We start from the raw sequence: 11,039 nt of genomic DNA, 5'->3' as shown, positions 1-11,039 counted from the left end.
ATAGGCAGTAGAAAACATTCCCTTGATTCAATAAAAGGATTTCAACACTTTCTTACATAATAGTAGCATAGCCAATCACCTGGTGGAGCCGGAATATATTATGTACCTGGGACTTATGTCCAGTGTTATTATATTGTTCATGAGCAGCTGCAAAGTAGTTAGCATTTTTGTCCAGTATAAAAACTAAAACAGTATTTTTGGAAAGATCATTAAAAGAGAATTTATTTGACATTTAAACATATCATGAATATATATCTACAAAATTTCCAACATATGATCCAAGTATATGATCAATATACGGACTTACTCGTTATCCGTGTTGGATTCGTAATAATTTCTTCCATTCCTTATTTTCTTGGTATTTCAAGTTTATTTCAAAAGCTTGAAATTTCAACAACCCTATTGAAATAACGAGCAAATAATCGAAATTACGAGCAAAAAACTCGTAATTTCGAGTACAATAATTGATATAATGTGAAATAAATTGAAATGTTTGAAATAAACTTGAAATTAAATAACAAGAAAATACGGACCTGAAGAAATTATTACGGATAATAATAATAATAATAATGAGAAAATAATCGAGATTACAAGAAAATAATTGAAGTAACGAGAAAAATATTCATGCAAAGAGAAAATAATCCAAATGTCGAGAAAATAATGGATATAACGAGAAAATAATTGAATCAAGGAGATACAAATCACTTGAAATACCGAGATACTGTTGGAAACAACGAGTAAAAGCATGCCAATCTTTCACACAAAAAGTTTCATGCATTGTATTAAGAATCGAACACTGAACAAAGACTGTACATATCCATGAGACAAAATGGCCAGATGTGCTAAGAGCAACATGCACGTTTTTAACATGAAACATGGTTTGTTGATTGAAGCAACCCACGAAAGTGAAACGTTGCAACAACTGTAAAACAATTATTCTTTGAGTGACACCGAAAAGCCAAAGTCCAGATTAGGCAAAAACAATCGTCATTTAGTATTGATCATGATTGAAGCTGGAAAACACGGCAAGAAAGGCAAGAGATTTACACGTTCACACTACGATCTACTGTTCTACTGCAGATAATGCACAGACAAACAGTTGAGGTGTCCCCAAAGAAGCGGACGTAAACGTGGAACCTTTTAACGCAAAGACATGGTTACGATCCAGTCTCACTTGCGCCAACAACACTAACCAGAGTCAACTGCTACTAGACAGACAATTAGAACCCACCGCAGATTTCCACTGGAGCCAGATGCAGAACCCCCATCATCTGTACTACTCGATACGTTCTCACTTGCGCCAACAACACCTACCAGTGTCAACTGCTGCTAGACAGACAATTAGACCCACAACAGACCTGGACCCACTTGCACAAAGCGATCTTAGCGCTAAGATGATCGTAACTCTCATACTTTAACATAGGTTTACAATAGTCGTAGCGCTAAGCGACGTCCATATAACAAAGGACCAATTACATGTTTGACCGTTTTCGAAAAGTGAAGCCACTTACAGAAAACAGCCTTCAGTACAGTAACATGTAGACAATAAAGACATAAAGTTTAATGCTATGTTTCCTAAAACAGTGGACAAAACATTGAGAGCAGACAAAAGAAAACAAACCTACAGTACAGGTACATGTAGACAGTAAAGACATAAAGTTTAATGTATGTTTCCTAAAACAGTGGACAAAACATTGAGAGCAGACAAAAGAAAACAAACCTACAGTACAGTAACATGTAGACAATAAAGACATACTGTTTAATGTATGTTTCCTAAAACAGTGGACAAAACATTGAGAGCAGACAAAAGAAAACAAACCTACAGTACAGGTACATGTAGACAGTAAAGACATAAAGTTTAATGTATGTTTCCTAAAACAGTGGACAAAACATTGAGAGCAGACAAAAGAAAACAAACCTACAGTACAGGTACATGTAGACAATAAAGACATAAAGTTTAATGTATGTTTCCTAAAACAGTGGACAAAACATTGAGAGCAGACAAAAGAAAACAAACCTACAGTACAGGTACATGTAGACAGTAAAGACATAAAGTTTAATGTATGTTTCCTAAAACAGTGGACAAAACATTGAGAGCAGACAAAAGAAAACAAACCTACAGTACAGGTACATGTAGACAATAAAGACATAAAGTTTAATGTTATGTTTCCTAAAACAGTGGACATAACATTGAGAGCAGACAAAAGAAAACAAACCTACAGTACAGTAACATGTACACAATAAAGACATAAAGTTTAATGTTATGTTTCCTAAAACAGTGGACATAACATTGAGAGCAAACAAAAGAAAACAAACCTGCAGTACAGGTACATGTAGACAATAATGACATAAAGTTTAATGTATGTTTCCTAAAACAGTGGACAAAACATTGAGAGCAGACAAAAGAAAACAAACCTACAGTACAGGTACATGTAGACAATAAAGACATAAAGTTTAATGTTATGTTTCCTAAAACAGTGGACATAACATTGAGAGCAGACAAAAGAAAACAAACCTACAGTACAGTAACATGTAGACAATAAAGACATAAAGTTTAATGTTTTGTTTCCTAAAACAGTGGACATAACATTGAGAGCAAACAAAAGAAAACAAACCTACAGTACAGGTACATGTAGACAATAATGACATAAAGTTTAATGTATGTTTCCTATAACAGTGGACAAAACATTGAGAGCAGACAAAAGAAAACAAACCTACAGTACAGGTACATGTAGACAGTAAAGACATAAAGTTTAATGTATGTTTCCTAAAACAGTGGACAAAACATTGAGAGCAGACAAAAGAAAACAAACCTACAGTACAGGTACATGTAGACAATAAAGACATAAAGTTTAATGTATGTTTCCTCAAACAGTGGACAAAACATTGAGAGCAGACAAAAGAAAACAAACCTACAGTACAGGTACATGTAGACAGTAAAGACATAAAGTTTAATGTATGTTTCCTAAAACAGTGGACAAAACATTGAGAGCAGACAAAAGAAAACAAACCTACAGTACAGGTACATGTAGACAATAAAGACATAAAGTTTAATGTATGTTTCCTAAAACAGTGGACAAAACATTGAGAGCAGACAAAAGAAAACAAACCTACAGTACAGGTACATGTAGACAGTAAAGACATAAAGTTTAATGTATGTTTCCTAAAACAGTGGACAAAACATTGAGAGCAGACAAAAGAAAACAAACCTACAGTACAGGTACATGTAGACAGTAAAGACAAAGTTTAATGTTATGTTTCCTAAAACAGTGGACAAAACATTGAGAGCAGACAAAAGAAAACAAACCTACAGTACAGGTACATGTAGACAGTAAAGACATAAAGTTTAACGTTATGTTTCCTAAAACAGTGGACAAAACATTGAGAGCAGACAAAAGAAAACAAACCTACAGTACAGGTACATGTAGACAATAAAGACATAAAGTTTAATGTATGTTTCCTAAAACAGTGGACAAAACATTGAGAGCAGACAAAAGAAAACAAACCTACAGTACAGGTACATGTAGACAGTAAAGACATAAAGTTTAATGCTATGTTTCCTAAAACAGTGGACAAAACATTGAGAGCAGACAAAAGAAAACAAACCTACAGTACAGGTACATGTAGACAATAAAGACATAAAGTTTAATGTATGTTTCCTAAAACAGTGGACAAAACATTGAGAGCAGACAAAAGAAAACAAACCTACAGTACAGGTACATGTAGACAGTAAAGACATAACGTTTAATGTTATGTTTCCTAGAACAGTGGACAAAACATTGAGAGCAGACAAAAGAAAACAAACCTACAGTACAGGTACATGTAGACAGTAAAAACATCAAGTTTAATGTTATGTTTCCTAAAACAGTGGATAAAAGATTCAGAGCAGATAAAAGAAAACAAACCTACAGTACAGGTACATTTAGACAGTAAAGACATAAAGTTTAATGTTATGTTTCCTAAAACAGTGGACAAAACATTGAGAGCAGACAAAAGAAAACAAACCTACAGTACAGGTACATGTAGACAGTAAAGACATAAAGTTTAATGCTATGTTTCCTAAAACAGTGGACAAAACATTGAGAGCAGACAAAAGAAAACAAACCTACAGTACAGGTACATGTAGACAGTAAAGACATAAAGTTTAATGCTATGTTTCCTAAAACAGTGGACAAAACATTGAGAGCAGACAAAAGAAAACAAACCTACAGTACAGGTACATTTAGACAGTAAAGACATAAAGTTTAATGTTATGTTTCCTAAAACAGTGGACAAAACATTGAGAGCAGACAAAAGAAAACAAACCTACAGTACAGGTACATGTAGACAGTAAAGACATAAAGTTTAATGCTATGTTTCCTAAAACAGTGGACAAAACATTGAGAGCAGACAAAAGAAAACAAACCTACAGTACAGGTACATGTAGACAGTAAAGACATAAAGTTTAATGCTATGTTTCCTAAAACAGTGGACAAAACATTGAGAGCAGACAAAAGAAAACAAACCTACAGTACAGGTACATGTAGACAGTAAAGACATAAAGTTTAATGCTATGTTTCCTAAAACAGTGGACAAAACATTGAGAGCAGACAAAAGAAAACAAACCTACAGTACAGGTACATTTAGACAGTAAAGACATAAAGTTTAATGTTATGTTTCCTAAAACAGTGGACAAAACATTGAGAGCAGACAAAAGAAAACAAACCTACAGTACAGGTACATGTAGACAGTAAAGACATAAAGTTTAATGCTATGTTTCCTAAAACAGTGGACAAAACATTGAGAGCAGACAAAAGAAAACAAACCTACAGTACAGGTACATGTAGACAGTAAAGACATAAAGTTTAATGCTATGTTTCCTAAAACAGTGGACAAAACATTGAGAGCAGACAAAAGAAAACAAACCTACAGTACAGGTACATGTAGACAGTAAAGACAAAGTTTAATGTTATGTTTCCTAAAACAGTGGACAAAACATTGAGAGCAGACAAAAGAAAACAAACCTACAGTACAGGTACATGTAGACAGTAAAGACATAAAGTTTAACGTTATGTTTCCTAAAACAGTGGACAAAACATTGAGAGCAGACAAAAGAAAACAAACCTACAGTACAGGTACATGTAGACAGTAAAGACATAAAGTTTAACGTTATGTTTCCTAAAACAGTGGACAAAACATTGAGAGCAGACAAAAGAAAACAAACCTACAGTACAGGTACATGTAGACAGTAAAGACATAAAGTTTAACGTTATGTTTCCTAAAACAGTGGACAAAACATTGAGAGCAGACAAAAGAAAACAAACCTTCAGGGGAATAATTGCAAAAGTTCATACAAGTGCTTTCCAGCTGTATTAAGTGACAACCAAGTAAGATAAAAGCAGAGCAGCTTCTAATCAGCAAAGTAAGCTTAAAATGATGTTTCTTGAATTGCAACTGCATCCGACCATCCTGTCAAACCAAATTAGGTTGTTTTTATCAGAATGTCAAAAATATAGTTGCATGATTTTCAGTACAAAGCCACACTAAAAAAATCAACAACTCTGATGCACTAAAATAAAACTGACTCACTGCTTGACAAATGGTAGATGGAATATTCTTGACATAATAGTGATTACACAGACCTCGAGCAATGAAATACCTTAACAGTTGTATTGCGCTGTGTCACAAACAGTTCATCTCCGTGGACAGACAAACCATACGGCTGCTCGATTCCATCCTCAGATATCAGAAGGTCTCGGACTAACTCCCCTGCTGCTGTCAGTAGTGTTACCTTGTTTGTCCATTTGTCCGCCACCAGAATGTGTCCTGTTCTGGTAGTTGTGATACCTCGTGGCCCTCTCATTGCAGCTTCTCCTGTGGGTATGTAGGTGAACACAGCCTTCCCCTCTGGTGTCATACAGTAGAGAAAGTTTGAGTCATCATTTGACACCAGAAGGAACCTCGGGTCACATACCAGGTTCTCTACTGCGTTGAGTGTACTGATTGACCTCAGCACTTCCCCAGATATATCCAGGATGTCGACACAGGCAGGATATACACAACCTGCTGCTAATATTGATTTACTCAAGGCTGCAAGGCATCTGTACTGCAGTATACGGTCAGGGGTCACCTGTACAACTAGAATTTCATTGCTTGGCCAGAATGCTAAAGCCAGCAGGTTTTTTCCTAGTCTTGACAAAGAGTGTGGGAAACTTGCAAGTTTTAATTTTCTTTGTTGTGATTGGCTGTTTTTTTGTGAAAAAGGATTTCAGGCATTTATTATTTTAGTCTGCTATGACCAGTATCTCTTCAACATCCACATCGACGACCATGACATCATGAGGGGCGGGCTTCGCTTTGTCATCCTTTAACCTAGGATTGACTGTGTGACTTAACAGAGGGGTACCCATGATGTCGAATCTCCCAAACTCCAGTCTACCTAATCCGACATGCTTGTTAATGTTCCCAACATCTATTTTGCTAATGAATACAACTTTTGACTCTGGAACATCTGTAAATTTGACAGCCCTGACTGCTGCAGCAGCCATTGCCCCTGACTGACAATTCTGGTAAATATCAAACATGTCAGTCTCACTCCCTGACTTCAACACCTGGGAAATGTATTCTATGTATTGTTGATACATCTGCATGTCTATTTCTTTGGACCTCATCCGTCTTCTCAGTTTTCCAGAGTGCTTATCTGTCATGTCATTCAGTTCGGCCAGCAGTTGTTTTTCCTTCTGTTTGATCACGTCTATTGCCCTTTGTGAGGCCTGTCTGATCTTTGATTCAACTAAGACGTTGTTGTGGTCAAGTGCATCAATCTGAGATGTGTTTTGTAGAAGTGATTTGTTTGTGTCTTCAAACTGACGTCTGAACAAGCTCTCATTTTGTGTCAGAGCATGTTTCATCTCAGACATGAGGGACTGAATTGTGACCACGGAGATGCATGTTCTGTGAGATATGATACAACATTTTTGGCATATTGCTTTATTGCAATCCTTACAACAGAAGCCCACAACCTCATTGTGCTCCGTGCACATTTGTCTTCGTCGTCTGCTGACCTTTGATCCATCTCCAATGTCACCTAGGTCATGTTCTGATGTCGCAGGATTGGCCAAGTGCATCTTGACACATCTGTCACAGAGCGGGACAGAACAGTCCTGGCAGTGGGACCTGGCCTCACTTTTAACCCCAAGTTTCTCGCAGGAGAAGCAATCGTTGTCATTACCTAGAGATGCAAATGGTTATGTTAATTGCCTTCTCCATGCACTCATGTCTATTTTCACATGCAGTAGCATTGTATTGCCCTTACGTGTTACCCATGTCCACTTAACTCTTCCATATTGGCTACAATCAGTAGTCTTCGACATAGAATAACACATAATCAGTTAACACAGACTTAAACCTGATAGAGTCCTTACAATAACGACTAACGTCCAGTGATATAGTTTTCTTGGGGTGGTTTGTGGCTACGTAAATGTATTAACTGGGCCCTTACTCTTAGTAGAGAGACAAATGTATGGAAACAGCATCAACGACTAAAGTCCATTGACTATCATCAGTGTGCATCAATACTTTCTTCACCTGACTAGTACTGTTACATATTCATCATCCTCATCCCACCTATCACTGTGCCACATATAAATACCCTTGAACGTGTACGTCTCTAGTTACAATGTGCCGCTGCTTGATCGATTCTTTTCAAATCATAAGTTCTACTACTTGCTTTACCTCCGTTGGATAAGATTATTCCTCATCTTCAAACGCAAAAGCAAAACCGTACCTAATCAATCAGGATTTCTCGTCTTAGAAGCAACTGGCATGTTTTCTATGAGGTTTCTTCCATATTTTGGGGGACGGGTTTATAATTACACTTGTTGTCATCTGCTCGGGTCTTCAAATGCTGTTCACGCAACACGTGTGGTTCAGCAGAATAAACATAATTCTACCATAATCCGTTATTCTACTAATGCCAACAGTGCTTAAGTAGTTGTAGGCGATAACTCTACTTTGACCACTCCTTGGTAGGATTGCCTACCACGTTCTGAGTGCACTAAGTACAATAGCTGTACATTTGCAGCAGCCAAATCATGAGTATATTCCGACCCAAACTAACATGGCTTTGAGTAGACGAGGTATATGCAAGCTGAAAGGACAAGGGATTATTTAAGCTTTTCCCAGGGGATTGAACATTTGGTTACACCTGTGGTTACTGAATACTTCAGGACAGTGAGAAACACTGATTCAAGACATACTTTACTTGATAGCCCTCTTGTCGCAGCAACAGTTTCATCTTGACCTCACTTATATTTACTTACCATGATCAGTATTTTCCCCACAGGTTAGAGTGTCCAGAAGTCCCTGTATGAGGAAACTGGGCTTGATCTGTTTCACCCACTCCTCCACTGGTCTGTCAGGCCTGGGAACTCGGGTCATCTGACGACAGTAGGGACACGGGATGGACTTGGCTCTGATGGCGTCTTGTCTGGTCTTCAGGAATGCCCCCAGGCAGCCCTTACAGAAGGTGTGGCTACAGGTCAGAGTACAGGGATCTTTGTATCCTGTCGTACATATTGAACAGGTCAAGAAGTTCTCATGCACACTGTCCAGCTTTCTGGCGGCTGCCATCTACAAAGAGGAAGACATATTTTTATGTGCAGTGGAGAACCTCTAAATTCTTAAAAATATTTCTGTCTAAGCATGATGACATGACACAGCTGGCAAAACTGGATAGTTTTTTTTCTTGCAGCATAAATACTTAGTACCCATGCATTCTTACATGTCGCAGAAAATAGGTATATGACCACATCACAACCGTTTCGAAAAATGGTTGTTTCAGTGGCCATATTGAAAGTGATGGAATCATTACATTACAAATTCACTTTTGAAGAAAGTATGTAAAGTATCAGCGTTGTTGGTCCAGTGGTTTCAGAGTAGACTAGAGTGGGTTTAACAGAATTACTGCAAGAGCATGATCATAGTGCAAATGTCAGTTAAACTAAATTTATGATATCTTAAAACATGCGCCCCACAACCAACCAACTATACATTACCAAATTCCGTTACATTTGTAACAAAATCGGATTCAAACCTTGTGAACAATTTGCAGTATTGTCATTGGTTGGGAAATACATGTGAAGAATCAGGTTATTGGTTTAGTGGTGTCTGAAGAGAACATGTTCACAGAAGCTGCCACGTCGGGCAGGCAGTCAATGAAATAAGCTCATTTGACTTTCATTCAACCACACGGTATCACACATTGATATAAGCCAGAGTTGGGATTTACGAACGAAACTTATAAGCAATATAATATAACTGGTTATTTAACCATCATGGGTAGTCAGGTTGACTTGGTTGATGCATGTCATCGATCCCAATTGCGTGGATCTATGCTCATGATATCAATCACTGGATTTTCTGGTCCAGACTCGATTATTTACAGACCGCTGTCATACAGCTAGGATATATTGCTAAGCGGCGTTAAACAACAAAAATAATAATAATTAATCACTTTTAAATACTATTAAAAGACTTAATAAATAAACTTACAAAATGATGTCCAAAGCATACACACTGTGAGCAGCACTATATATCAACACACATTGATTACAATCTACTGAAAGGGAGGTATTTTTAAACAGAAGGATGTAGACGATGAATAGCTCTTGTATATATTTTGTAAATTTAATGTTTACACTAGAATCCAATGCAGAAGCATTGCGTTTAAATGGCCCGTGAGTACATTTGACTGATATGAATGTAGATTTACCGTTTATACATTATGGGATGAATTTCCTGAGGTTATAAATGTTTCGAAACAGTTATGTATCACTACATCGTTTGATTACCAAACATTACCACAACAGAACCTATTTAAATTTTCTTTCCATACGAAAATTACAATGAAAATAAAATAAAAAATAAAAACGTGTCCATTCATCCATATTGACCTTGACCTTGAATTCTTTCGGGCACGTTGGCAATAACCATGGCGCGAGTCATATCGAAAGTAGACATACTCCTCGTTCAGAATTAATTTCAAACATTTATCAATACTACCGTTACGCGTGTTATTTAAAGCCATGCATGTATTGCATAATGAAATATAAATTCAAATGGTTTGCCATATTGGTTTTACATCCATATCTGGCGCATTACTACTGAATAACCCACACACTCGTCTAACCCGTTTGTATTTGTGTTTGTAATATCGAAAGTAGAATCTACTCGTTGTGCTCGGTATATTGACTTGATGTTCCATTCACCGAGAGATGCCATTGTAAGTACATTAGAATGAAACGTGAACGCCAGAGAACAACCGCTCTCGGTTATCTGCACTTGGTTTGTAATCACGATCGACACCCCTCCTACCTTGTTTCCCTCCAACGCCCAGGACTATATGAGACTGTTACCCACAATCCTTTCTGCTGCGCAATAGAGTTATGGTAGTGTTTTGGCGAGTCACTCGTGTGTTTGAAAACAGCGTTTGGTGAGTAGTGGAAGGTAGATAAATGATCATTCATTTCATATTAAAGAATTAATTTATACCTTTAAGCTAACGTTAACGGATCCCTCTTCTGAAACAACGAGCCATAAAATACTTTACTTTGCCTGGATGATTCGAGTAAAGTTAAATTGCAGTTGAAAATATTAATTGACGACCCTCACAAGTTTGTCGAAAATTTATTTTCCATGTATTATTCTGAAATGTCATGTCCAGTGCGGAGTTTGGTACACGTGGGTCATATTTGACAGGGTTCCATTCCCGACATGGGTACAATGTGTGAAGCTCATTTCTGGTGTCCCCCGCCGTGATATTGCTGGAATATTGCTACAAGCGGTTTAAAACCATATTCACTCACTCACTCATATTTGACAGCATCCTAACTTCTACACTACACAGGGATACCTCTGCAGCCTCAGTAAACATTTCCAGACATATTTGGATCAGGAGCAAATAACAACGAAAACTCGTAAGGGAGGTTCAATCATTTCCTGACGATGGCTTCATCCACTTACACTGATGACGTCACGCATGACGTAGTTCACGCACAGAA

At 37.2% G+C, this 11,039-nt stretch overlaps 1 protein-coding gene across 1 annotated transcript; it reads right to left on the bottom strand.

Moving 5' to 3' along the window:
• Positions 1-192: 192 nt before the first annotated feature.
• Positions 193-10,413, bottom strand: LOC124152819 (E3 ubiquitin-protein ligase TRIM56-like). Its single transcript, XM_046525863.2, has 3 exons — positions 10,354-10,413; positions 8,301-8,610; positions 193-7,210 (listed from the first exon to the last, which is right to left on the bottom strand). The coding sequence occupies exons 2-3, from the start codon at positions 8,608-8,610 to the stop codon at positions 6,264-6,266; spliced, it is 1,257 nt and encodes a 418-aa protein (XP_046381819.1). The 5' UTR covers positions 10,354-10,413; the 3' UTR covers positions 193-6,263.
• Between the last annotated feature and the right edge of the window lie 626 nt (positions 10,414-11,039).

Source organism: Haliotis rufescens, unplaced genomic scaffold, assembly GCF_023055435.1.
Source record: "Haliotis rufescens isolate VD_foot unplaced genomic scaffold, xgHalRufe1.0.p SCAF_3, whole genome shotgun sequence".
NCBI lineage: Eukaryota > Metazoa > Mollusca > Gastropoda > Lepetellida > Haliotidae > Haliotis > Haliotis rufescens.
Note: the sequence above shows the minus strand (reverse complement) of the source record. Positions and strands in the feature narration are given on the sequence as shown.